The sequence below is a fragment of the Chrysemys picta genome, chromosome 9 (genome assembly GCF_011386835.1).
Source record: "Chrysemys picta bellii isolate R12L10 chromosome 9, ASM1138683v2, whole genome shotgun sequence".
NCBI lineage: Eukaryota > Metazoa > Chordata > Testudines > Emydidae > Chrysemys > Chrysemys picta.
This window is the reverse complement of record NC_088799.1, coordinates 65,601,211-65,628,444: the sequence shown is the minus strand read 5'-3', so window position 1 is coordinate 65,628,444 and position 27,234 is coordinate 65,601,211. Positions and strand designations below refer to the sequence as shown.

Below are 27,234 nucleotides of genomic sequence, written 5' to 3'. Positions count from 1 at the left end.
GGATCTGGGCAGTTTAACCTTCATTGGGTTATTCCTCCAAACCCAGTGTGGTTCCAGCCTGCTGCCCAGTGCTCAGGCTCCAGAGACCCCAAAAGGGGCAGCCAGGGCTCAGGCCCATTCTCTGAGCTCCTTGGGGAGTCGGGTTCAGACACAACACAGATCCAAGTTCTTAGCATTTTATCCTTTCACACCCCGTCCTCAGTGATGCCTCAGTAACCTTGCCAGTGCCAGACCGCCTCCTCCCGCTTCCTCCCACGCTCACGCCGCTTCCACCACATGACTGGCGTTCCCAGGCCCCCCAGCCCCTGTGCTTTCCCTCTGTATGTCACTGCACCCCTGACTGAGATCCAGTGTGGAGGCAGGGCCAGGTGCCTGTCCTAGGTGCGCAGAGGCTGCCGCAGCCATGTAAAGTCACCCCTGGGCTAGCTCACTGGCCCACGGGCATGTCCTGAACCTCAGCAGTGTGTAGAGCCGGAGGCTTTTCCACCTTAAGCCAGCCTGGCACAAAGAGCAAACTATTTATCAGCCTCAGACAATCCCGCCTTATTCTCAGCCACCCCGGAGAGCAGAAGGCAGCAGGCTGGCAGGGCCCCGCTGCCCTCTGCAGGCCTTCCTGAGGATTCGCAGGACTCCAGGTCTGCAGGGAACCTGGGGTCTTGACGGGGTGGCTTAGGGCTGGTGACTTGGAGTGAAAGGGCACAAGGAGAGGGGGACCGAGAGGGATGTGATGGTGAGAGTTTGCAACTGCTAGTGACTCATTTACTGGAGGAGGCATCCCCGGGTCTGCCAAGAGATCCGGGTTTGGGGGGAACCCTGGGATCCACAGGAGCGGTTCCAGGCTGCTGGGGGACGATCCCTGGGGGAGGGCCAGGTACTGCACTAGTGCAGTTGCAAGGGGCCCTACGTTCCACCTGGCCCCAGAGAGGATTCGCCCTATGAGACAGACAGCCCCGCTGCTGCCTGCTCTGAGGCTGGCTGCCAGGGAAGTGGCAGGGGGTAGCCTCTGGCTACAGCAGGGATTTCCACAGGTTGGGGCTGCCAGGCACATCCCCCTGACCACGCCCCCTTCCTTGCCAACTCTGCCCCCTCCAGCTCCTCCCTGGCATGACGCAGCTGCTTTGCCCAGGTGGGCTGTGTGCTGTGGGCTCCATGCCCATCCGGCCTGGGGTCTAGGCTTGGAACACGGAGAGCCTTGGCTAAGTGCTCATAGCTGTTATCACAGTCCTTCTCCTGCAGCTGAGAGCTGGAGGGGCATAGATGTACTCAGGTGCTCACTAACCAGGGTAAGTTAGCCTGCATGTGGGGTTTATCCCCAGGGTGGGAATGCTTCACTCTTTTGCTTTAGAAAGAGGCCTCCCATTGACCCAGCAGCCTGGAGCCCCTCTGCTCTCCCTTGTCATTACAATAATAGGAGCAAGCTGGGGATTAGGAAGTAGGGGTGGAAGGCTTCAAACAAGAGACTGGCTTGGGCACGGGCACTTTTCTTCATGGCCGAAGTTAGTGCTGGGGAAAGAGGCTGGCTTGGCAGCCCTGGAGACTGGAGTCCTGCTCACCCATAGACCAGGGATGGTGTGGCAGCTGAAGGATGCGCTTTCCCACCCTGGCCCACTGATCTCTTGGGCTCAGAAGGACCATCTCCAGGGCCTGGCGGCCTATTCAGTCTTTGATCTCTCTGATGAGCGTGCCCATCAGTTACCAATGAGCATGGTGGAGAGGGATGCTAGCTAGATGCCAGCCCAACCCTGACTCCACCATGTTACACCAGTCCTTTTCTGATGCTCCTCTGACGTGACACGGCCACATCAGATCCCCTGGTGGCATATTTCATTCTCCGTTATCCCAGGGCAGGAAAGTTGTAGTCACTCTAAAACTGGAACCTGGAGATGGAGAGAAAAATGGAATCTGGCCCCCTTCCTACTCCTCCACCCTGAAACCTAGGGGTTTGGGGAAAGTGGCACCTGGATTCTAGGAACCTTGGGTTTGGATTTTGATCCTACTGACCCCAAACCCAACCTAAAGGCTTTGCAAAACCCCACCCACACCTGGTAGTGTCTCCCTTTAACATAAACCCAAGTTAAAAATAGATCCTTTCTGGGAGAGGGGGCTTCTGTCCTGAGATTCAGTCCTGGTGGGAAGTTTTATGGCTGGTTATAAACTCTATCCCAGTGGGGTTTTGTGATGGCAAGGACAGCTCAGCCATCTGTGCTCTGTCACAGTAATTATGTTCCTATATGTAGCAATTGCACAGGTGAACACTGTGTATAGGTGCCCCTGGTAAGGCCCAAGCAAGGTCAATACAAATTAAATCAAATGTTCTAATCCCTTCAGATTCTACTACCATCTCTTGGATTTAGTTCAAGAGTTTCCAAAAAGCACTGAATTTGCTGCAGGACTGCCTGATCTGCCCACACGAAGCGGCTGGAGCGTCTGCTTTCTGACAATAGGGAAACAAACAAATCTGTGGCAGAGAGACGTCGGCAGCCAAAGACAGTAGGGTACTACGGAGCTACCCCCAAGATGAGGGAGTAGCTCTGATGAGGGGGAGGGAGAATGGGAGGAGGAGGAGGAGAAAAGGGTGGCCTGTCTCTTTAAGGGGGCTGGCTGTCAATCAGAAAGTCCTTTTCTTTGCTGGAGAAGAGGCCAGAGATATTCAGAGAGACAAAGTAAAGCGAAGAGAGAGCGGCAAGGATTGTTCCAGCTGAACAAAGCGAGGCACAAAGGGAAAGGAGGTGACAGGGATTTGACTGAGTCCAGAGGCAATGGGTGAGTATGAGAGAGAACTTTCCAAACTTTCCAGCTAACACAAAAGGAGTTTCTTTAAAATCCTAACACGGCTGCTACTCTGAAACCTTTTAAAATCCAAGATTTCAAGGAGGGGGGGAGAGACTAATTCTATGTTATTGTGTTTGCGCTAAACTTTCCTTCCTAGCAGGATGGTGAGTCTGTAAGGGCTTATGATCAGCTTTTCCCATGTGCCTGGCGAGTTCCAGCGAGGAGGTGCCAAGCTGTAACTGACTAGGTTGGGTGCCCTCCTGCCAGCAGCATGGAGCCTTGCTACCCTCCAGTTTCCAAGTTAGCAAGTTTTGTTACTGAACTGTTGCAGGTGCAGACTGGGTGACCTGACACTGGAGTGACGAGAAAGGGGCTGTGGGTCAGAGGGGAGCCTGCCTTGGGTGGATATGCCTCCAAGCTAAATGTCTTAGCCTAAGCTTGGAAAAGAAATTCTGCTGGTGCTGTTATGAGACAGTGATAGCTGCTCCATAGCAACGGTTGCAACTGGGTTTCTGTTTAAAGCTAAATTATGCATCCTCCTCTAAAATCCATATCCATAGTCAGATCGGCTTGAAAACCAGAGTGCCAATTCCAGGGCCAGGGGAGCGTATGTGGGGCTAGTTTGAAGTCATCTGATCCAGAGGCTCCTGCTAATTTTAATGTAGTTGTCAGTTCTCTCTCAAAATCCACAATGTACTCGAGAAGTGACCAGTGGGTCATCAACGTTTCCATGCTGCCACCACCTTTTACGAGACAGAACCTTTCCCAGATCATCTCCACGGCTAGGCCCCCAACCCTACACAGCTGACTCCCCTCTCTCTAGGGCTCCATGAGAACCCCTGCTTTGATTCCTGCCATCCTCCTTCCTGGAGGCTGGTTCAGCAGTGATGTGACTCCAGGGCCTCCGACTTCCTGGGTCCTCATGATGCTTTGCTCCAAGGTCAGCCAGCTCCATGGGAGGAGCTGTGGCACTGGCAGACATGGCTCTGTCCCAGATCTGCTTTCAATATAAAACTCCTTGCAGGCAAGGTGGAGGGGCAGACGGCATGTGCAGGACTGAAGGAAATGGAGTATCAGTCGAGGGAGGTCTCTGATGAGGAGGGACAGATGAGAGGGATGGGGATGAAGGGAGATATTGTAGATTCCTACTGCCAGGATACTGGGGCCAGGAGGAGACATATCCAGCTGACCAGTCCTTCAGCTTGGAATTGGACTCCCTGCATAAGGGAGCTTCTGAACAGGGAGGCTGGAGAACACCAGAGAGAGATCAACCATCAGGTTACAGATAGGGAATATAGGGTACGTCTACACTGCTGTGAAGCCGCAGCAGCATGGGCTTCAGCGTGGACTGTACAAGCCTGCCCAGGACCCTGCCTAATTACTTGCGGCTTCACTGCTCCAATACCCAAGCTAGCTACATTAAAGCTATCTCAGGTATGTCTACACTAGCTGCAGTCACACCCTATACATTGCAGTACAGACAAACTCCCAGTGATCTTATCTTTAGGGGGGTGGCATGGTCTAGTGATTAATGCAAGGGACCAGGAATCCAGGGTTCCAGTCCAGCCCCGCAAGTGTTGTGTGACCTTTGGCAAACAACCTAGTGCTCAGTGCCTCAGTTTTTCCATCTGGAAAACAGGGATAATAACCATTACCTGCTTCACAGGGCTGTGGTGTGAGTTAATTCAAAGTCTGGAAAGTGCTATCTAATTAGGAAGTGCTATTGTGACAGGTTTATAAGGATCCCAGAGTGCTTTCCACTCAGATAGCTAGGCACATGATCACTTTATACCCCCCTCTTAAATTCAGCCACCTCTGGGGAGAAACATGGCAGCTATTTTAACAGTGCACAGCAACTCATAGGGCAAGAAGTGAAGATGATGGTATTTAATGGAAACCACAGGGGGAGTTGAGGAGTGAAATGAATTCTCATTTTCACAGACAACCTTTCCAGCATTAATTTGATGGTTTAAAAAAGGCTGCTGCTTTTTGATGCAATATTGTTAATTTCCTCTGTCTAACAGTTGAAGCTTTGCATCAGGAAGTCCAAAGCTCTCTTCTGGGTCTGAGTCCAGTGGCCATTTCCTTGGCAACCAGACAAGATGCTTCGTTCTGGGATAACCTGGCAACTCTTTGCTCAGACCTTGGAGCTTTGGACACCGCAGCAGGAATGGGGTGGAGCTGAGGAGTGGGGGTGGAGGCAAAAGGCAGGTGCAGTCACTCCAAGGCCAGAGGCCTAGAACAGACCCAACAGCAAGGCTGGTAAGGAATGAAGGAGGCTGCTTGTGTGGTCAGAAATGTGACACTGTAAAATGGTACCTTCCTGCTCGCCAGACCAGCTCCCTGGCAGGCTTTGAGTCTGTTCTGCTGAGTTTGCTGATGCAATCGTGTGAGCGCTGCTGTTCGCTGGCTCTGCATCATCATCAGAACTGGCTGTTAAATTCTAGGGACGGGGGCTTTATTCGTGGCCATGATGTAGGAGACAGCAAGAAAACACAGGCTGGGGCCATATTCATTCCTGGACCGAGCCCTTGAAGCTGGCCCCCTGGTATTCAGACTCCAGTCAGGTGCAGAACTGTGTTAGAAATACCAGTCTTTGGCTTGCAAGGGGAGCCAGGGGCTGTAGAATGGCCTGGGCAGGGGGAACCATGGGAAATTGCTGATGCCCTGTTACTGAGTCTCTTTCCTGGCCAGAACGGCACTCTAGTGACGCTCACTTTCTGCCCTTTCCGAGCTGCAGCCAGGGAGTGACCACAGACTGACTTGAGTTTCCAGCACAGGCAGAGGCTGCAGGAGAGGACAGCCCTCTTCTGCATTCTCACTTCCCTTCCCAGAGTGCACAAGGCCCCATGTCTGCCTCTGGGGAGGAGGGCCAGGGTCTCTGGTCCGCTTGGACTCATAGGGACAGAGATGGGGCCCCCTGGGCTCTGTCAGGGAGAACAGTAGCTTGCCTCTGGATAGCCGGCAGAAACTTTTGCAGTCTGCCAAGGGAAACAGGCTGTGAGGCCCTGCAGGCTGCCTGGGGGTAATCTGGGGAGGGTGGGAGGCATCTGCCCCTAGGCACTGGCTGGTCTCTGATAAAAGAACCTCCTTTTGCCTCTGCCATGTCTGTTGCTCCGGAGTTCTGTGCTAAGGGGAGATAGGGCTGCATTTAGCACCATGGCCCCAGTCCATGACGAGGGCTCCTAGATGCTACCTCAATAGTAATAATCATAAAGTATTTTAACCTGGGCAGTCTTGCAGGCTTGTGCTGCTCGGAGGAGACTACCTGGGATGTTTTTTTACCTTTTTAACATTAGCCAGGATCGCCAGGGCCTGGGAGCTTTGGCTGATCCTGGGCAGCCCCTGGGGTCTCTCCCCAGCTGGTGAAGGGCTGCCCACGGGAAGCCACGCTCCGTTCCCCCAATCCCAACACCGGCTCTCCGCTGGAGTTTGTTAGAGTGGCTGCATGGAGGCCTCACAGAAGAGGCTTTGTCCCGACTGGGGATCTATGGGGCTCTGAGGCCCTTGTTTGTCTCTGGCACCTCCTGGCAATATGCAGTTACCTCACTGCTCTGCACCCCCTCCTCGCCCACCCCTGTACCAGTCAGGGCTGGGCTAGCACACTGGACCTTTCAGCACTCATCAGCCCCGTCAATGGGAGCACTGTGTGGGGGGAGTTCTCGGGGGGGCGGAGGGTGGCAGAGGCTGGGGGTGTTGCACTGCCGGGGATGGGAGGGTCTGTGACTTGGAGAGACAGGGCTCCTAGTTCAATGGCTCATCCTGTTGTTTTGGCCTTATTGTTCTGCCCCATTTGTCAGCTGGGCTGAGGTACAAGGCCGGGAATTGTGCTGATACAAGGGGCTCTTTCTCTTACCCCCTTCACAAGAAGCCTTCCCCGCCTCCCTTCAGTTGTGTCCCAGATTCCTGCAGCATGTGACACACCACTGCCTCCCAGAGCCCCTGTGCTCCCAGGCCAGAGAGCGGCGAGGAGAGCTCCAGGCAGCACTGGGGCAGGATGGGCTCTGCTGAGATGGATCCCGGTACAAGAGGTCCCCAAGAACAATCACATCCATCGCTGTGAGGTGTGGACACAATCTACAGTGCAATGCGCAGGGTCTCGGTCCCTCACTTGCTGCCTCTGGCTGAAACAAAGCAAAACCTATTCTTGCAAAGTGCCTCCTAGATTGGGACATTCAACCATCTTCAAAGCATCTTCCCTAGATTGCACCTTTCATTGGAGATTAAAACCACGTCGGCCCATTTCCCGGGGTCTATATCCCAAAAGCTACCCCTGCAGTCAGTGCCCCCATGGGCAAACTTTGCCAACAGACTAAGGACTGGCTGGGCCAGAGAGACCCAGCTCTTCTCACCTTCCAGAGGAGGGCCCCTCCATTAATGGGCGGTGGGAAAGAACAGGGGAAGCCTGTCTGTGTTTTGTGGCTAGCCAGCAGGTGAGATGATTTCAGGCTCCTGGGCTGGCCAGCCAGCAGGTGAGATGATTTCAGGCTCCTGGGCTGGCCAGCCAGCACTCAATTCACATGCCAAACGTGGAAGAAAGGAGGGCAACTTTTCACTGCTGCAGCTGCAGTGCTAAGCATTAAAGCCCCAATTCAGGAAAGCACATGTTTAGTGTTAAGCGTGTGTCTGAATCCCGCTTCAACGGGATTTAAGCACATGCTTAAGGTTAAAGCAACTTGCTTAAGCACCCTTCCCGAATAGGGAGGCTTCACTGAATCAGGGGCTGTCGTAGCTTTCTGAATTTCCTGCAACTGCTCTTCCATGGGCCATGTCTCCTGAAAGGTGACTGCCTCTCACAGTGCAAAGCATGTGGCTTAGGGTGCAAGGAGCTCTCTGAAGATCATCTCATAGCAAATCCTAGGCGCTGGACCTAGAGGAGCACCATGCATCCAGTTCAACTCCCAGGTCAGTTCAGGCTTGTTCCTTACACCCCATTTTCTAGCGTTTGCTCCAGTCTGGGTCTGACCGTCCCAGGTGATGGGGCTTCCACCACCTCCCATAGGAATCTATCCCATAACATAATGCTTTAAAGAAGTCCATCTGGATTTTTCCAGACTAAATTCCTTCCGTTTTCTGTCCAAAACTACCAGATTTACCCAAGCGTTTAGGCTGGGATTGTCAAAGATTGGCAGAGATTAGGTACCCAAATCCCATTAGGAATCAATAGGAATTGGGTGCCTAACTCCTTTAGTCCTCTTTGATGAGCCTAACCTTTTTGTGTCAGGAAATAGGTATTGAATGCTCATTGCTGAGGAGCTCAGCAGAGGCTCCTGGGTAGCGATGGATGGGCTGGAAGTGTCTTTGCTTAATGATAGCTATTACTGGTTATTAGCTAGCTATCATCTAGATTAGACAGTGGCCTGGGTGTCCCGTTACCTCCCAATTTCCGGGCTGGGTCGGTTAAGCCACTTAGGTACAATGTAGGAAGTTAAGCTACTTTGCTGCAGGTTGCCCGGTCTCACACACACAGGGCCTCCTTCTGATCTCACAGCAGTGCGACTCCCTCGGCTACTCCTGGTTTACATCGGTGAATGCAGAATCAGGCCCAAGGTCAGTCATTCCTCTTGGATTGGCTCCCAGTCCCTTGCAGTAGCCAACGGCGTGGATGCCAAAATAGGAGCTCAGGCTGCTTGGCTGGGGTGTGGGAGCACATTCCTGGAGAGTGACGTCGATGGGAAGATCACGCTGTCTGATGGAATCCACTTCCATCTCCTGCACTGGTCCAGCCCTGCTGCAGAATCACCTGTCTGCCATGAGTCACACATGCTGAGGAGGCCTGCCTGATCCCAGCCTGCCGCTCCCATGGATGCAGCTATACAGACCCCGCAGCAGCCACCAGCACTTACTGCTGACCGAGATGCTGGTTCCAAACCTCTGGTAACTGAATAGTCCACCCATTGTTCCCTGTTTGCTTCCCCTGGTCCTACTCTGCCCCCGAGCATGGCGAACACTGAGGAGCATACACAAGCTGGCAAGGGAAGAACAAAGCCCCATTGTTCTCAGTGCCATGAAGGGATCAGTACAGGCTGTAACCTTGCACTTGAGGGGAGGGGAGAACATCACTGCCAGTGACCCTGTGGATATCTTATGGGCCCATTCTTCAGCGGGAAGAGAAAAACACGGTGGGGCAGAGTAGGGAGGGAAGTGGGTGTTGGCTTGGCTTAAGTAAGAATGAAGTGCATAAATATCACCCTCCATCTTCAATGCCAAGGTAAAAATCATACATTAAAAAAAGTTCTCATCTGCGACCATCACAACAGCTCCCATTATTCATGTGGGAAGCCTTTTTAACATCTCATTTGTCTCTCGCCCTGTGACATTTCCAAAATGGAGACTAGTCAGTTTCACCTGTGTTGCTAGCAGCTAGTCAATTTCATTTCCCTGTTCCTGTGTCCTAGGGCAATGCTTTCATTCACATGCAGAGGAGGTCCACAGGGAACACCATATCCTATCTAATTAACCTGGGAGGGGCTCAGATATTAAGAAGGGGAGCCCCAGCACTAAAACTTGAGAATTAGATCTTAGCTTCTCTATCTGGTGTTCTTACAGAGCAGAGCACCCACAATTGCAGTGTCAATGCCACTGAGTTTGGCTCTCCAGCCCTGCAGATGGATGTTTGCATTTTTCTTAACATTGGGGAAACCATTTTTTTCTTAGTAGGTTATTTAAGCCTCCCTTGTTTCCCACCCTTTATTAGTTTTTATTAATAAACTTTTCATGGGGCAGGGAAGGGGGAGGGGCACATTAACCTACCTGACAGTGTGCCACCCCTTTGGGATGATGACAGAGCTCTGTGATCAAGCTGATTTCTCTCTTCTTCCCTAGGTTGGTTAGAGTGCTGCGCAAGATGTCTGATAGGGGCACCCTTTGCTTCGCTGGTTGCCACTGGGTTGTGTTTCTTTGGGGTAGCACTGTTTTGTGGCTGTGGGCACGAAGCACTCACTGGCACCGAGCGGCTAATTGAGACCTACTTCTCAAAAAACTACCAGGATTATGAGTATCTTATTGACGTGTAAGTATTCATCTTCTCATGCTCTAGACACTGATGCCCCTTTCCAGGGCCCGCTTCCCAGCCATCACTCCCCTGGCTTTGGAGGGCTGCACAGGACTCCCATCAGAACTCCGCACAGCTCTGCAGTCACTCGGGCTAGTGTGGAGCTGTGAGAGATGCTGGGCTACTAAGCTAACTCAGTCCCTGCCATCCCAGCGAGAATGAGATTGGGGCCAGGATCTGAAGTTGGTTTTCCCACAGGGTTGTGCAGAGCACTAACCACTAGGCTGCAGGGCTGACAGTGCAGTGAGTCCACATTCTGGAAAACAGATTCAAAAGGGACTTGTGGTTTTGGGTGCTTAACTTGAGACACTTTCAAGTGGCCTCGTTTTCAGAGGGATGGTGCTTAGCACTGTCTGAAAATCAAGACCCCTTCAGGAGTCTCACACTGGGCACCCAAAAATCAGGGCACCCAACATCACCAGTCACTTTTGAAAATTTAGGCCAGAAATTCTTAAAACTTCTGGGCAATAACATGCCGTCTCCTGTTGGCCACCTTCACACCCAGCTCTGAACCAGCCCAGGCCTGTTATGGGTTAGCTGGTTATCTTGGTATCAACATGCAGCTGGGTTGGGAAACAGGCTCCATGATCCATTTCTATGGGGTCATTGATCTGCTTGCTTCTTACACAGGTGGTCAAATGATTCCTTCATCCCAATGGGCATGCAGTTAGTTCAGCCCTGTTCCCATCACCTTGGGCTGTTGTTAAGACCCCGTGATCAGGGGGCTGTCCATGCCTGCCAGATTTGCTTTGACTCAGGGGAGTTCTGAGCACTGAATGGGCCCATGAGCTCTTTCAGTCCAGCCTATGGCAGAGGCTTGGTGAGACTGCTGAGTGTTCTCCCTGCCTGGAGGGGACCCTTCTTCATCTTGTTTTTTTCACACGTGTTTTCTATCTGACCCTTGCTAGGTACGGTGGATATAGTGTTGGATCCTCCGCTCTCGGTAGGTATGGAGAACGCAGGGTAGCCATACTTGCCAGGCAGAGCAGGTCTCGCTGCCCTCGATTTACCACGCTCTCTGCCTGGCTTTATACACAGGCATGGGACCAGGTATCTCCTTTTCTCCTTCCCTGCTGTGCCACCCATAAGCCATTCAGGCAGATGCTTTTCCCTACCTCTTGCCTGCTCCATTGGTCATTTCCTTTGGGATCTTCCTCATCCTCCCTAGCCTATTCCCTCCTTTCTCCCATTTGAGGTAGCTTCCCTGATCGCTTTAGCCTGATTCTGGAGTGGAGGGGGAGTAGCAGAGGTCAGAACTTGCTTCTCAGGCTCTAGGTAAGTCCTGGGGAGCTGTTCATGTAGGCCATCCTTTGCTCTGTCTTTCCTGGGAGGGGAACTCGCTGCTGGTGGCTCCCAGAAGAGATTCTCTCTGTGGTGCATCCTATCGCTCCAGGGGGTTTGAAGGAGGAGATCTGCAATGAGAGTTAAGAAGTTATCTTTCTCTCTCTCCTTCCCTCTCTTTGTCTCTGTCTCTTCCCTGTGTCCCCTCCAGGATCCACGCGTTCCAGTATGTCATCTATGGAACGGCTTCTTTCTTCTTCCTCTATGGAGCCCTCCTTCTGGCTGAGGGCTTCTACACCACTGGTGCCGTCAGGCAGATCTTTGGCGACTACAAGACCACCATCTGCGGCAAGGGCCTCAGCGCTACGGTAACAGGGGGCCAGAAGGGGAGGGGTTCCAGAGGCCACCATCAAGCTCACTCTTTGGAGCGGGTGTGTCAGTGTTTGGGAAAATGGCTAGGACATCCCGACAAGGTGATCTTAACCAGGGTTTGGCACTAATTCACGTGACTGGAACACTTGTGCAGGTTGACGTGACTGATGGGCATGAGACTGCAGCCCTGTTCCATCCGGCTGACAGGCTCCGGCGGAGTCGTGTACCTGGTGGAACAGCTGCACTGATTCGATGGCATCTAAAAGGAAAGCGCACCCCGCCGGTTCAGCTGCCCCGCCACCGGAGGCTCCCCACAGCCAGATGCACTCCTCACCACCCCAGCTACACCTCCTGCCACCTTTGCTGACCTCTTATTTGTTAACCCCTTCCCCACCCTTATTCCCCCTCTATTCAAGCCCCTCCATTGTTTCTATTTGCTGGACGTTGCACTTCAATTTTAATGTTTAAACAAAAAGCATTTTGTTTGAAGTCAGTTGATTTCACTGGCAGTTGCAGGGGGCCTGTCACCCCACAGGATTCAGCCCCGGGGGTTATCAGTGATTATTATTTGTATTGCAGTAGTCCCTGTAGGCCCAGATCAGGGCCCCATTGTGCTGGGTGCTCCACATAACCCAAAGACGTTCCCTCCCCACAAACATATGTATTCTGCATTGTGTTTGTGCAGTGGTCTGGTGGGGTGTTTAGATATTATTTAATGACTAATAAGGAATGGGTCTTTTATTATTTCTGGGCCGGCTGCTGGCAGTCCTCCTCTGCTCAAAGGCAGCAATGACTCTGGCAATCTGCCTCCACCGGTGGCCTCCACTGCGGCTACTGACTACGATTCATGACTTGTGAGTTTGGGGGATCACAAGTTTTAGGGTTGTTCAGCTTGAGGCACCTTAAAAGGGTCTGCTTTTCAGAAAGGGCTGAGCTCCTGTCCTCTGACAGCCAGGCCCCGTTGCTGTGTCTCAAACTGAGTGCCCGAAAATCAGTAGCCACTTTTCAAAACCTTGGCCACTGTGCAATGACAGGGCAGTCATGGATGTGACAGTGCCGCAGTGAAACATCAGGAGGTGTCTGGAGGCAGCGAGATGAGGCAGTGCTAAAGCAGTTAGAAGGAGAGTTTTATAGCTTGACCTTCAAATAAATTGTTTCTTGTTTAAACATCCAACATTAAGCCAATAGTACAGCAAGTGCCAGCAGTTCTCTACAAGTCCGATCCTACAAGGGGCTTGAAAAACTGGGGGTTGAGGTTAGGTTTAACACCTCTCAGGATTGGGCAATCTGACAGCGTGTCCCATGTGTTATTAGACACAACGCAGCTTTTTAGGCCTTAATCCCAATTTTAATTCAAAAGGTTCATTTCATCTGCAATTCCCAGCTTACAGAAACGGTGAAGGGTGCTCCTGGCCTTGGGGAATTGAGCAGAACGGCTGCGGTTTCCTTTTAAGATAATTTATTTTGCACCTCATGGGCCAGATTTTCAATATTGGGTGGCTACAACTGCACTCACTGGTTTGCACACAGCCTGCTGATGCCCATAGAACAGTTTGCCCCTGCACTGAAGGCTGCACAAGGCCCAGTTATGCCCATCAGTGAATTTCACGCACAGATCCCCAGTGTGTGTGTGTGCAAATCAAGGATTGGCACATGCCTGTGGCGAGTGAAATACTGCCCTAGCCAGGTGTGTAGGTAGATACCCAATCCACACACATAGATTAGATATTGGCACACAGGAATTAGCCAGGTGCAAGAACGTGTGCACAGTTGCGTGTGCCTGACTTTGAAAATTTGGCCCCACTGAAATATATTTTTTCAATTGTGAGTGTGTGTCTATATACAGGTGTGCGCCTGTGTGCATATTGATATTGACGCATGTGTACAGACACACACACAAACACACATGGCATCAGTTCTCTAGCCTTCCGACAGGCAGACAACTGCCCTGTTGTGTCTGCTGGAGGTGCTCTCTCTTTCCTTCCGATTGGTGGAGAACCTTGCATTGCATCTCATGTCAGGCTGCTTGCAAATCTCCAGTCTCATGCTCTCATGTCTGAAGGCTCTGGCAGAACATTAACCCTTTTCCTGCCATCTTGCTTGTCTTGACCATTTCAGTTTGTGGGCATCACCTATGCCCTGACCATCGTCTGGCTCCTGGTGTTTGCCTGCTCTGCTGTGCCCGTCTACATTTACTTCAATACCTGGTCAACATGCCAGTCCATTGCCTTCCCCACCAAGACCTCTGCCAGTATAGGCACGCTGTGTGCTGATGCCAGGATGTATGGTGAGCCTTGGATTGCATCTCTCTCTAATAAGCACCATTTTTTCAAAGACACAGGAACAGACCCAGGTCCCATTGAAGTCAGTGGCAAGACTCCCACTGACTCCAGCAGCCCCCAGATTTGGCTTTGCATTCTAGACATTCTTGAAGAAAAGCCGATGATGCAGCAGAGAATTATGAGCAGAGACGTCTGGGTGGGATCAGCAGGGTCTTGGAAGGGTGATGTGACAATTTGGGGTGGATAGAACAGACGGGCAGATATATCATAATTTAGTTGGAGGCACTTGCTGCTAGATGTATCTCAAACACTGAGGGTCTGTTTACACTGCAACCGTGGGTGTGACTGCAGCTTGTGTAGACATACCCAAGCTAGCTTTAACACAGCTAACTCGGGTTCTGGTAGCAATGGAGGCATAGCAGCATGGGCCACACCCAAGTATTTACCCAGGTGGGCTTGTACAGCCCAGGCTAAAGTGCATCCTGCCACTGCTTCTCTGCGCCAGTAGCCAAGCCAGCTGTATTAAAGCTGCAGTCACGCCCCGTGTTTGCAGTGTATTCATACCATTAGAATAGAATGACTTTCTTTCCACTCTCCTGTCTAAGTAACTGACCTGCCTTTCCCACTTTCTACATACATTAGTGGCTCACAATGGGGAAGATTGAGCCAGGTTTCCTGTGCCCTGTGGAGTTCCACTCAGCTCATCCTGGATGACTTTTGTGTCTCATGTAGGTGTCCTTCCATGGAATGCTTTCCCAGGAAAGGTGTGCGGCTCAAACCTTCTGTCCATCTGTAAGACCCCTGAGGTGAGTGCACTGCTGGCCATGCCAGCCATTCCTTCTGAGCAGGTACCTGGATCAGGAGAGGCAAAGACGTTTGGCACCGTCAGCCAAGTTGGAGTTCTCAGTGCCAGGAGTCAGACCCTATTGCTGTTGGTTTGCATTATGAATTGATATGTATAGAAGGCTGGGTGAAAATGTAGGTTGGTCTTTGAGGCAGGGAGCATGGCCCCATTGTGCTTGGGGAGCGCATGGCACATTTTGAGTGCTATCACAATCTAAATGATAAATTAAAATCACGTGATGTCACATCTCATTTTAGAGGCAGTGGGCTCCAAGCTGGACGTGATCACAGAATTAGCAAGCCATGTTTTCCTTTCACTCACACCAGCGTAACTCCTTTGAAGTCAGTGTGTTGCAGTGGTGCAAGTGAGATCAGAATCAGTTCCAGTGAGATTAGAAGAGTTGACATAACCTGGTTTAATGTCTATAGAGCAGCATAGGTGTTGCTGGTTGACAATCTCTCTCTAAGTGAGCAAAAATATGAATCCTTCCAGGTCAGAGCTGGGTTGTTTTGGATGAACAGGGTAGCAAAGCCTAAAACACTGAATGCGAACAGCATAGACAGTGAATTATTGAGGAGACAGCATTGAGGAGCCCAAGATTATCTAGAGGTGGCCATGTTGTATAGGACAGAGATCTATTGTTGGAAATGCCAACAGAGAGCACATCTGTCTATGGTACACATCTGTCCTCCATCACTGTAGTATCTGAGCAGGTCTCAGTATCCCTGTGGGTAGGGAAGTCCCATTATCCCCATTTTACAGATGACAGTCGAGGCACAGAGAGATTAAGTGATTTATCCAAAGTTGCAAAGGAAGTCTGTAGCAGAAGGACTTGAGACCAGATCTCCTAAGTCCTAGGCTGGTGCCCTAGCCACTGGACCATCCTCCCTCACTGAATGGAGATAGAACACCCTTCTTTCCCCTGGGCTAGGCGATCCACACAGGACACCACTGGAAGGCCACAGGTAGAGCAATTTGTAGAAGGGCCAAGGCTGGATGAATATGAACGTGCCTAAAGCAGACCCTCATGCCCATCACTACCAAGTGCTGCTGGGATGCCATCTCATTGACTGGCTCCACAGATCCAGTCCAAATTTTGTGAAGAGAGGCCTGTTTGCAGATACCTTGTGGAAACCCCCTTTGTCTCTGCTGTTGGGGAAACATCTGTAATGGCGACTCATTATTTTATTTCCTTACAGTTCCAAATGACCTTCCACCTGTTTATTGCCGCATTTGTTGGTGCTGCAGCCACACTGGTTTCACTGGTGAGTCAATGCTCCACCTAAAACTTCTCTTCTCATCCTAAGAGATGCTGTTAGGAGGTGAGATCATTAAAACAAGGCAGCTGGTAGTCAAGAAACTCACTTAACACAGAATGCCTGGTTATTTCTTCCCCTTGCTCATTGGAGTAGAGCCGTGATTTTTAGAACCAAGAAGGTAGCAGGAGAAGTTGCTGCTGGAAGGTGGGGATCATAAGGAGAGGTGGATAGTGTCATAGAATCGCAGATGACAAGATTGGATGTGACCATCCGACCCACGTAGTCCAACCCCCTGCAACAAGCACTCTGCTGTATTGTATGCAGCCGTTCCCTGAATGCCTCACGTAACTTACATTTCATCAGAGACATTCCATGCTAGTGTTTTTGCACCAGTACTGCTGGTGAATGGGCTGCTGAAACTGTTGGGAAAATGACCATTCCTTGAAAACTGACTATGCCTTGGTAAACTTATTGTTGGTCCAACTAAATAAAAGGCGTCCAAAAAGCCTGGAGAAGAGTGTCTGACTGATGTTAAGAAGGCCATCTCAGGCATCCTGGAGAGAGATGGCTAATCAGTTTGAAAGGGGCGGGGGCTTATGGAGAGAGTAGGCCAGATCCTCAGCTGGTGAAGATCAACATGGCTTCATTGATATCTGTGGATTTACACCATCTGGGGTTCTGGCCCAGCCCTGCTTCGCTGCACAGAGAATGTTGGTTTGAATCTTCCTATCTCTCACTTGCTCTTTTTCCCCCACTACAGCTCACTTACATGATTGCCGCTACTTACAACTTTGCCGTCCTCAAACTCATGGGCCGAGGCACAAAGTTCTAGTCTGCCAGAGGGAGCCGGGATATCCGAAATGCCCTTTTTTCTCTAACCACGAGGCTTTAACAATGCAGCCATCCAATACCAGGTCTCCTACTTTAACTCCATCTTCACCGCTGACTCTCCCTCTTCTTCCTCTATTGTATACATCACGATGAGCATCACAAGGACGGGGAGACTCCCAACGATGGATACGTCCTCATGCACTTTTCTCTCGGTGTACGTCTGTAGCTATGTTGCTCTGCAGCAAGTCTTGCTGGGAATAGGGGAAGTTAAACGAAGAGGATTTCCTGCCAGACCAAAACCAGGAAAAGCAGATGAGGGATTGACTCCAACTTCCCGACACTTCCTAGAAATAGGAACAAGCCTTCCTGCTTCTGGGAGGCAGGAATCAATGTTGGTTGCTCTACCATGAGTGAGAAAGATGCTACATAGAGAGAGGAGGAAGTGGCCTGGCCTTGATTCCATCACTAGAGACTCTCCTTGTTATAAAAGACCCAGAACTTGCTTCCATCTTCATACTGCAGATGGAGGAGAAGAGGACTTCTCCATGGTAAAGAAAGAGAATTTACCTTAATCGGCATGCTGCAGCCAGGGTAAAAGGGGTTTAGAGCAAGGATCTTCCAAATATGGGGAGAGAGCACAGACCCCGATGCTCATAGAATCCCACTTCCTTAACCCAGCCAACCCTACTTAAAGCATAAAGGAGCTTGGTGTCTCTGTAGACTAAGGGGACTCTTGGTCTTACACCTCAACAGAAATAGGGATTAGAATTGTCTCAGCATTGCATGGGATACACTCCCTGTGTCCCCTACTGCAGGTCCTAAGCAGTAGGGGAGAGGTGGATACCAGCTTGGACTAGAGGGACTTCTCTAACCAGGGGCCTGAGAGTGTAAACCCAGAGGGGTCCCTTTTGTAGACACGGGATAACTCTTTGGACTGTATGTCTTTTCGCATCTTTCCTCTTGTAACCAGCTGTGCACATTGAACTCTGTCATACCTTCACAATGGTGCTCTTCTCTTCGGGTGACGTTTGCTTCCATAATGTTCTGTAAATCGAAGATCTTGATTTGTTTCTGATTCATACCAAATTTAACCTTTTCCCCACTCCCAGCCCTCCCTTTTTCTCAATGGTTTCCCATGAGCCAGGCTGTATATTTTGAAACTGGCCAAAACCTGAAAGATTCAGTGTCTCATTTTGACCATGGCCAGTCATTCAGAAGGCAATTAAATAAATGACTAAGGGGGGCACAGCACATTCTGCATGACTGGATTTGCACAGTCTTTAAATATGGCCATTTCTGTGCAAATCCAAACCCTCCAGCTTCCATGTAGGTGTTTCTCCCTGGGCAAGTTTATGAGCCAATGTTTGCGTATGCAGCCAAACTTAGAATGAGATTTCCATGTTTCCCTTTTCATTGGAGACACCAGGATGGGGAAAGGATCATATTATTTCAACATGCTTAAGAGAGGGCAAGGTTCCGATTGAGAAGCTGCTCCCCTTTGTAGACTGGCCATTACCAGAAGTTCTCAGCAGTCAAACGACCACAGCAGCCCACAGACAGGGAGTAAAAAGTCCATGACTGCTGAATACTCCTGGTTCCAGCCTTTCCCCTTCTGTTTTTGTTAACAATAGGTAAAGAAATTTGGCTTGGTGTTTATTTATTGAAGAGACTACTTTCAGTGGCAGACTGTAGCTCCTTCATTGCAGCGATTCTGACACTGGTTTCAGCAGGGACAGGGTCAGCCAGCAATCCTGCCAAGCAGGGAGCATGGTGCATCTTTGCCACCATGTATGCTGAAATAGATTGGTTAGACTCCCCAGTACACATAGGTTTGGGGAGTGGGTGGGATGAAATGGGGTAGGGTGGAATGGGGTGGGAAGAAACCAGTCAAGATCAGGAAAATGAAGTCTTGTATTTTGTATTGATTTAATAACATAACAAATAACCAACCCCTCACCCCCTTTCCTCCCCACCCTCCCACTCCTGGAATCCAAACACACCCACAAAAACGAAAGTTAATCAACTCAAAGTGTTTCCTTCATTTCTGATCTAGAATTCCAACTTTTTAACCAATAAAAAGGAGCAAGTTTTTAGAGACTTATCTTACAAGGTGTATTTTATAAAATTAAAGAAAATAAATTAAAATTAAGACCATTCTGAACCCGCTTGTCCGCCTGTCTTTCTGGGTTGGCAGCCAGGCTGGACACAAAGGAGATTGCTTCCTGGTGAGCTTACTTTGATAATAACTCTTTGATGTCACACCGGATGGAAGCAGAAGCATTGGCCCTGCTACACGATACACTAGACATGTCCCCGTAGAAACCTAGGCCTAGAGCCTCAAGGGTATTTAGGCACCTAATTCCCATTGATGTCACCTAAATACCTTTGAGGATTTTTCACCCTAGCACCTGGCATCAGAAAGACGTGACTGAAAAAAATATCAGCAAGATAGGCCATAAAAAGAAGTGGGGAGGCAGGCCAGGACTGTGGGACACTGGCAGAGCTGGGAGGGAGCTAGGGTTGCCAGGCATCTGGTTTTACCAGGCTGTTAAAAGACCGGTCAGCAGTCTAGCGGGGCTAAGGCAGGCTCCCTGCCTGCCCTGGCTCTGTGCAGCTCCCCAGAAGCAGCCAGCATGTCCACGTGCTGCCCCCATCCTGAGCGCCCGGAACCGTGGCCAATGGGACCTACAGGGTCAGAACCTGTGGGCGCTGAGTTGCTACCCCAGCCCAGTGAAAGTGAGTGGAGTGAGCGAAGGAGTGAGGGCCTCTGGGAAGGGGGCAGGGCAGGGGCAGAATCAAGGGTGTTCGGTTTTGTGCGATTAGAAAGTTGGCAACTAGAGGGAGCCCAAGACTAGAAGGTGCTGCAGATGGGAAGGCAGGTGTGTGGTGGAGGCCTTGTTACTGAAATGGCAAGGTTATTGACCAGGAGAAGGGCGGTGCACTGGCAAAACAGCCTGATAAACTTGCACAACACTTGCCTGCTGTATCATTTGGTCACTGTTTCTGTCAGTCCCTTGTTTTCATAAGTACCAGAAAAAACAAAGCAAGGTGGCAGCTTTATTAAGGGACACAAGAGCTGTGTGCACAGTACTATTACATGCTAGATCTGAGGGTGAGTCAGTCCCTTAGGTGGGGGGGGCAGGGCGGATTCTTCTTAAAAGTGGGGGGGGGGGCACAAGGCCCCACCCCCTCCATGGTCCTGCCCCTTCGCTTCCTCCCAAGGCCCCACCCCCGGCCAAGCCAGAGCTGGTCGATGAGCCCAGGCCCCTCCATGTGCCTGGGGCTGAGAGCAGCCCCCAGCCTGTGCCCCTGCCCTCCCAGGTTCCCCACCCAGGGCATGTGGAAGGTCTGTGGCTCCCCACAGATGCCTGCATGGCTCTTACCCCAACCAGGCTCCGGCTTCCAGCCTGGCCAGGGGAGGGAAGTGGGGCCTCAGGGGCCAAAGAGCCACAGCCAGGCCATAATAAGAGCTGCCTGGGCAGCTGTGGGGAGCCACAGACCTTCCATCTGCCATGGGCGGGGGGGGCCCAGTGGGTGGGGACACGGGCTGGAGGCTGCTTTCAGGCCCCTCCCCATCCTGGGCAGGTGGAGGGTCCACGGCTCCCCACAGCTGCCCAGGCTCCCGGGCCGCTCTTACCAGGGCAGGCTCCAGCTTCCAGCTTGGGGGGGTGAGCCTCAGGGGGAAACGGAGGGGCAGGGCTGGCTGCCCGTGGTGAAAAATGGATGGGCCAGGTCTGTCCACATTCAAAAATGGGCCAGTCATGGCCCCTTGGCCCTCCTCCCCATTCTGGTATCCCTGGCCTTAGGTCCTAGCTATGGCTGTAAACTGAAGGAACCATATTTAAATTTAGTATCAGCATGGTCCCAACTAAACTGAGTTCTCAGACAGCTGGACCAGTCATAGTGGCTCACACCAAAACATATTAGAAATAGAGGTGAACAAACGATTTGCAGTAAACAGTCTAGTAATCAGAGTTAGTCCTTTATTTTCCTGCTCACAAGCCACCCAGGAACAGAACGTGATTTCCATGGACACAATTGAAACTATTTGACAGACATTTTGTGCAAACCTATCTCAAGTGTCCAGGGTTCAGTAGTGAGCGTACACATAATTCCCTCTGCAGAAGGGGAATCGCTGGGTGACGAGCGATGGCCTGTGGCAGGCAGGGGGGCAGCCTAAATTATTATCATGGTCACTTCTGGCCTTAACCATCTCTGATGCTCACACTGTGGCTAGCTCACTGGCTTTCTGCTGCAAGGATTTGAACTTTTCAGGCAGTATAGGCTGGACACTAGGTGACACGATGAATTTCTGCCCAGGCTGGGTGAGTAGTACCCTTAGAATCAGGTTTCCAGAACAGCTACTCAAAATTACCAAGTCAAAAGTCTGGTTCCTGCAATTGTTCACTGTAAACGTCCCATTTCTGGGCATGCGCCTGCCAGGAAACACATACACTAGAACTTTTTCAGAAAGAGACCACAGAAGGGGAGTGAATTCATTTATGCCCTCAGAGGAATGGCTGAAGAGATTGTTTTGTCGTATTCGTCCAGAACGGGTGGCCAAATGAACTCGGGACCTGATGCAGATCAACCTGATGACAGTTGGGAGGCTTTGGGTAGGCCTAGAAGGCTGTGAGTGCTCCACCATCAGCTCCAACTTTTATCTAGCTAACTTGGGTCCCAGACCAGTGTAACTGCTTCAGCACAGGCTGTGCAAACCCACCCAGAACTCTGGGCACCGCCTCCCGGTGCTAGTCCATGCCCCGTGATTGCAGGCTAGATATACCCTTAGATAGTAAGATATTAAGAATGTTTTGCCACGTTGATGATATTCATCCTGGCACAGAGGCCCTATATAAGGCCATCCCCAACATGTAAGCCTTTAACCCAGGGCTGAATGACGCACGTGCAGGGGTAGCTTTCACCCTAAGTGCTTTGTGCTTCTTCCATCCTAAGCTCGTGTTCTGCCCTGTCCTTTGAGGCTGCTCTCCACACTACGAGTCCTGGCTTGCAGAAACCCATGGATCACCACAATGCATCAATTGAGCCCATTGTCCTCTGCTCTCCCACAGGCTGTCACCCTCCTTTCTCTGTGCTGAAAGAGCTCTGTGTGCGCGCAGATCGGCCAGCGCCCAGGAACGCGCCACATAAACAAGAAGTCTCTCATTGCTGAAGTGGATTACTTTTCCTATCAGCAGGGTCAGGGCCGGGTGCAGCAGTGCACAGGGTAGTGTGTGGAAGCCGAGGGGTCATCCACAATCCAGACTCAATTCGTTGCTTCACAGAGCAAGAAAGTGCTCCCTGGGAAGCATGGCTGGGATGTGATTGGGGAGGGGGGATGAAGGAGGCCAGGACTGAATGGCACAGACACTAAAATGCCCTCCTGCCTGGGGGAGGATGGCTACTCTAGGTCAATAATAAATCCATGTGGCCTCAGCTGCAACACCTTTGTTTAAAGATGTCAATTTTCAGCAATGATGGCTTCAGTGCGATGTGTCCCCAACATGCTGTAGTCTACGCTCACTCGGCAGCCCAAGGCTGTTGAGGTCAATGAGAGCTGTGAGTCCTCAGCACCCCTCCCGCACAAGCCTTACGTGAGTAGGGAGTGCAAACATGGTATGAAGCAATACAATAAGCCCAGGCAGTTGATTTGGCCGGAACACCAGCTCTATCATACTAGTGAATTGCAAGAATGCCAAGGAGTGATGACAGGTGACAATGTAGAGCCATCAAGACATGCTGCATCTCTCACTGCTAAGGTGGGAGGTATATTTTGTTCTTGACAGCCATCCTGGTGGAAGAGACACCATGCTACTAGCTGTTCAGCAACAGCCACCTCTCCCTGGCGGCAGCGCTCATGAGGTTCCAATACAACATTTCTTAGCATGGTTTCTGCAGGTGTAATGGGGTGTTCACCCCACACTGCCCCTGAAGGGGTTACGGTTGATCAGAACAGCTATGGCTAGAAGGAGCAATTAAGTTACTTTATTGAATTCCCCCAGCCTGTGGGATGAACACACTAGCTTAAACCTGGTTGGAATTTTTCTCCTCCAAGCATTTCTTTTTTTGCCGGAAGGTAGCTTTTTTGACAAATTGGAAATTTCAGCCAACAAAACATTTTTTGTCAATGAAAAAAATCAGGTGGGTTTTTTTTTTTGGTTTTTGTTGCTGAAACCACAATAATAATAAAACAAATGCTTGGAGAGGTTTTTTTTATTAAGAGTCTGTACCAAAAATGAAAAAAAAAAAAGCATTGTGTATTCATTGAAGTTTTTCACGTGAGGAGGGGGGTGAAATAGTTCCTGGCCAACTATATACTGAACAAACCAGTGAAATACTGGTACAAATTGCATGCCTTGGGTGTGAGCTGTGTGCTGTATTGACAGCTGCAAAGTGTGTGGCAAATGGTGACCCACCCACTTTCCCTTAACTCAGCTGTTGGAATCACGATCTGGGGACTTCAACAGCTGAGTTAAGGGAAAGTGAGTGGGTCACCTTTTGTGGCCTGCATCATGCGGGAGGTCAGACTAGATGATCATAATCGTCCCTTCTGACCTTAAAGTCTATGAGTCTATGAGCTGCAAAGTGTGTGGCAAACTAATGGTAGGAACTTGCATACTTTTTTGTGCCAAGCCTCTACTTCCATCCCTGACGCCCCTAGATTAACCCTGTTCCCCTCCTCCCCACATCACGGAGGAAAGTGCAACACCTATGCTACTTGGGTAATTCTTCAAGAAAGATAAAGGGGAGTGGGCCAATTTCCTGGCTGAGTTACACTGATGAAAAGCTGGCTGAGCTCCTCTGATTGCAATGGAGTCTCTATGACGACACATTTGGCTGAGTGGCCATAGCATAGATAATATACGAAGTTTTTACTAACATAAGGCTCTGTCTCTGGGGTCTATATACTTAGCAGATGCCTTCCAGAGCTTGGACAGAGGGGCAAACCCTCAATCAGCATTTACAGCATAATCAATTATCACTTAAGCTACTGGTTGTCTTGAGAGACAGGAGGCACTGTGTGTATGGAATGATTCTAAAAATCTATAGCAAGGCAAGATCGTCATTGCACCTTGGGGTCTCCGCTTCTGCTGCTGGCTGGCAGAGGGATACCGGAACAGAGACACCTGGCTCAGATTCTCTTGGGGTTTAGTCTATTGCTTCTGCTAGAGATAACTGGGGACAAACAGCTATGTAAAATTCACTGCTGGGGGCTATTTCACTACATGGTTACAATAAAGATAGAAGGGAGAGCCAAGCAGGAAATCTCCTTCCGTTCTGTCTGCTCAGTTCTTCCCTGGCTGAGGTAAGGAAGATGGCTGGGTTGCATCTAGCAAGTGTTTGTTTCATCCTTAGGCTATTGACTGAGGAAGGGGGTACCCAAATCGGCTTCTGTACCCAATGACTAGAAGATACGTAATGTAACACCAATATTTAAAAAGGACTCTAGAGGTGATCCTGGCAATTACAGACGGGTAAGTCTAATGTCAGTACCAGGCAAATTAGTTGAAACAATTGTAAAGAATAAAATTGTCAGACACATAGAAGAACATAAATTGTTGGGCAAAAGTCAACATGGTTTCTGTAAAGGGAAATCATGTCTTACTAATCTATTAGAGTTCTTTGACGGTGTCAACAAACATGTGAACAAGGGGGATCCAGTGGACACAGTGTACTTAGATTTCCAGAAAGCCTTTGACAAGGTCCCTCACCAAAGGCTCTTACGTAAACTAAGTTGTCATGGGATAAGAGGGAAGATCTCTTCATGGACTGAGAACTGGTTAAAAGACAGGGAACAAAGGGTAGGAATAAATGGTACATTTTCAGAATGGAGAGGGGTAACTAGTGGTGTTCCCCAAGGGTCAGTCCTAGAGCCAATCATATTCAACTTATTCATAAATGATCTGGAGAAAGGGGTAAAAAGTGGGGTGGCAAAGTTTGCAGATGATACTAAACTGCTCAAGATAGTTAACACCAAAGCAGACTGTGAAGAACTTCAAAAAGATCTCACAAAACTAGGTGATTGGGCAACAAAATGGCAAATGAAATTTAATGTGGATAAATGTAAAGTAATGCACATTGGGAAAAATAACCCCAACTATACATACAATATGATGGGGGCTAATTTAGCTACAACTAATCAGGAAAAAGATCTTGGAGTCATCGGGGATAGTTCTCTGAAGACGTCCACGCAGTGTGCAGCAGCAGTCAAAAAAGCAAACAGGATGTTAAGAATCATTAAAAAGGGGATAGAGAATAAGACGGAGAATATCTTATTGCCCTTATATAAATCCATGGTACGCCCACATCTTGAATACTGCATACAGATGTGGTCTCCTCATCTCAAAAAAGATATACTGGCATTAGAAAAGGTTCAGAGAAGGGCAACTAAAATGATTAGGGGTTTGGAACAGGTCCCATATGAGGAGAGATTAAAGAGGCTAGGACTTTTCAGCTTGGAAAAGAGGAGACTAAGGGGGGATATGATAGAGGTATATAAAATCATGAGTGATGTGGAGAAAGTGAATAAGGAAAAGTTATTTACTTGTTCCCATAATATAAGAACTAGGGCCCACCAAATGAAATTAATGGGCAGCAGGTTTAAAACAAATAAAAGGAAGTTCTTCTTCACACAGCGCACAGTCAACTTGTGGAACTTCTTGCCTGAGGAGGTTGTGAAGGTTAGGACTATAACAGGGTTTAAAAGAGAACTGAATAAATTCATGGAGGTTAAGTCCATTAACAGCTATTAGCCAGGATGGGTAAGGAATGGTGTCCCTAGCCTCTGTTTGTCAGAGGGTGGTGATGGACTGCAGAAGAGAGATCACTTGATCACTACCTGTTAGGTTCACTCCCTCTAGGGCACCTAGCATTGGCCACTGTCGGTAGACAGGATACTGGGCTGGATGGACCTTTGGTCTGACCCAGTACAGCCATTCTTATGTTCTTGAGAGAATTTTGGAGGCTTTATTCCACTCTTCTTTCCCTGGTTGAGATATAGACTGTTGCAGAGGTGGGGAGGGCCTGCTCAAACTCTTCTTAGAAGTAGCTCCTGCAAAGAAGTGAGTGTTCCTGTCTGCTGTTTTGGGATGATTTACCATGGCACTAAGGAATGAAGCTTTTACTGATTCCTAGTCTTCAGTCTCCTCCTTGTGGCTGAAATCAGCAGTGCCATCATCCTTGTCCAAAGCAGTGGGTCACCCCCACCCTCAGGAGCTTTCTGTTAGCATAATACTTTGAACTTGTGCAGCATTCTTTCACCAGAGAATTCTCACCCTACATCTGTCAGCTAAATATGAGTAGGCCCATTTCCCACACCTTAGAGCACAGCAACCAAAAGAAGTGAGAGAAAAATAGGTGCAGCTGACAGCAGTTTGGGTATAGTCAGTGTCAGCATCCCATTTGTTAAAAATATGCACAAAATAGATCACATGGGGCTAAATATTTCCCCAGACCATACTATTTTGAGTACATATTTGCATTATCAATTGTGTTTAGAAGATTACTGATACTTTTGGTCAAAATTAGACAATGTTTCTATAAGTCATGGCCCTTTTTGTGAGTTTATGATTTCTTTGGATTGGACACTCAATAATGTTTAAACATATCGTAGTACAGAAACACTGCACCACTTCCAGCATCTACACCCACCCTGGTGATGACCACTAGATATGTGCCTAACAGGTGGTAGCAATGAATTTTTTTCTAGCTGATGGGTTATCCCTTGGTGCCCAATATGGGTCCAAGCTGGCACACTACCATTACAAATTAGCTTAGTTTAATACACAGAAACGCTTCAAAAAAGCTGCCAGCACATCAACTGTGGGTGTAACAGAGCATACAAGTAAAGAGAAGAGCAGGAAGGCAGGCATAGCCAAGCAACTTGATGGGCTTCTCAGCTGCAAAGTGGACAGGAGAAAGGACATAAACCCCTAGAAATGCTCTGGTTTTCATCAGCAGTCCAAGGAGTGGAGTTGTGGATGTGCACTCCAACTGTGTCTATTGAGTATCTCCTTCTGCCCTCCAATACACCCAGCTGGTTTCTACTGATGTATCCAAGGGTAGAAGTTGACCCTTAACTAAGATCTGATTATCAAAATGCTCAATGACTGGGAGGGACAAGGAATTTGAAGTCCTTGTAGAAAGGATTCAATAAAGCTAAATCAAATATTTCTACAGCAATGCAGGCATGGTCCTTTACAGACTAAAAATTAGAGACAGGGATTGTGGCCCAGATCCTCAAAGTTCTTTAGGTCTCTAACTCCCACTGAAATCATTGAATAACTGAATCCTAGAAATATCGGACTGGAAGGGACCTCAATAGGTCATCTAGTCCAGTCCCCTGCACTGATGGCAGGATTAAGTAATAACTAGACCATTCCTGATAGCGTTTGTCTAACCTGTTCTTAAGTATCTCCAGTGATGGGTATTCCACAACCTCCCTAGATAATTTGTTCCAGCGCTTAACTATCCTTACAGTTGGGAAGTTTTTCATAATATCTAACCTAAATCTCCCTTGCTGCAATTTAAGCCCATTTC

General features: G+C 49.5%; 1 protein-coding gene across 2 annotated transcripts; it reads left to right on the top strand.

Moving 5' to 3' along the window:
- Positions 1–924: 924 nt before the first annotated feature.
- PLP1 (proteolipid protein 1) lies at positions 925–18,856 on the top strand. 2 transcript variants are annotated; one of them, XM_005285669.5, is made up of 8 exons: positions 925–1,283; positions 2,329–2,763; positions 9,598–9,784; positions 11,319–11,475; positions 13,598–13,766; positions 14,494–14,567; positions 15,805–15,870; positions 16,625–18,856. In XM_005285669.5, the coding sequence occupies exons 2-8, from the start codon at positions 2,760–2,762 to the stop codon at positions 16,694–16,696; spliced, it is 729 nt and encodes a 242-aa protein (XP_005285726.1). In that variant the 5' UTR covers positions 925–1,283; positions 2,329–2,759; the 3' UTR covers positions 16,697–18,856. The 2 variants fall into 2 exon arrangements, with proteins under 2 accessions (XP_005285726.1, XP_005285725.1); XM_005285668.5 differs by lacking the exon at positions 925–1,283 and having other exon boundaries at positions 2,326–2,763; positions 11,319–11,580.
- Positions 18,857–27,234: the final 8,378 nt, after the last annotated feature.

Coding starts and splice junctions, on each gene's coding strand:
- PLP1 (XM_005285668.5), top strand. Junction 9,785..11,318: donor TATGAGTATCTTATTGACGT/GTAAGTATTCAT, acceptor TGTCCCCTCCAG/GATCCACGCGTTCCAGTATG. Junction 11,581..13,597: donor GGCTAGGACATCCCGACAAG/GTGATCTTAACC, acceptor TGACCATTTCAG/TTTGTGGGCATCACCTATGC.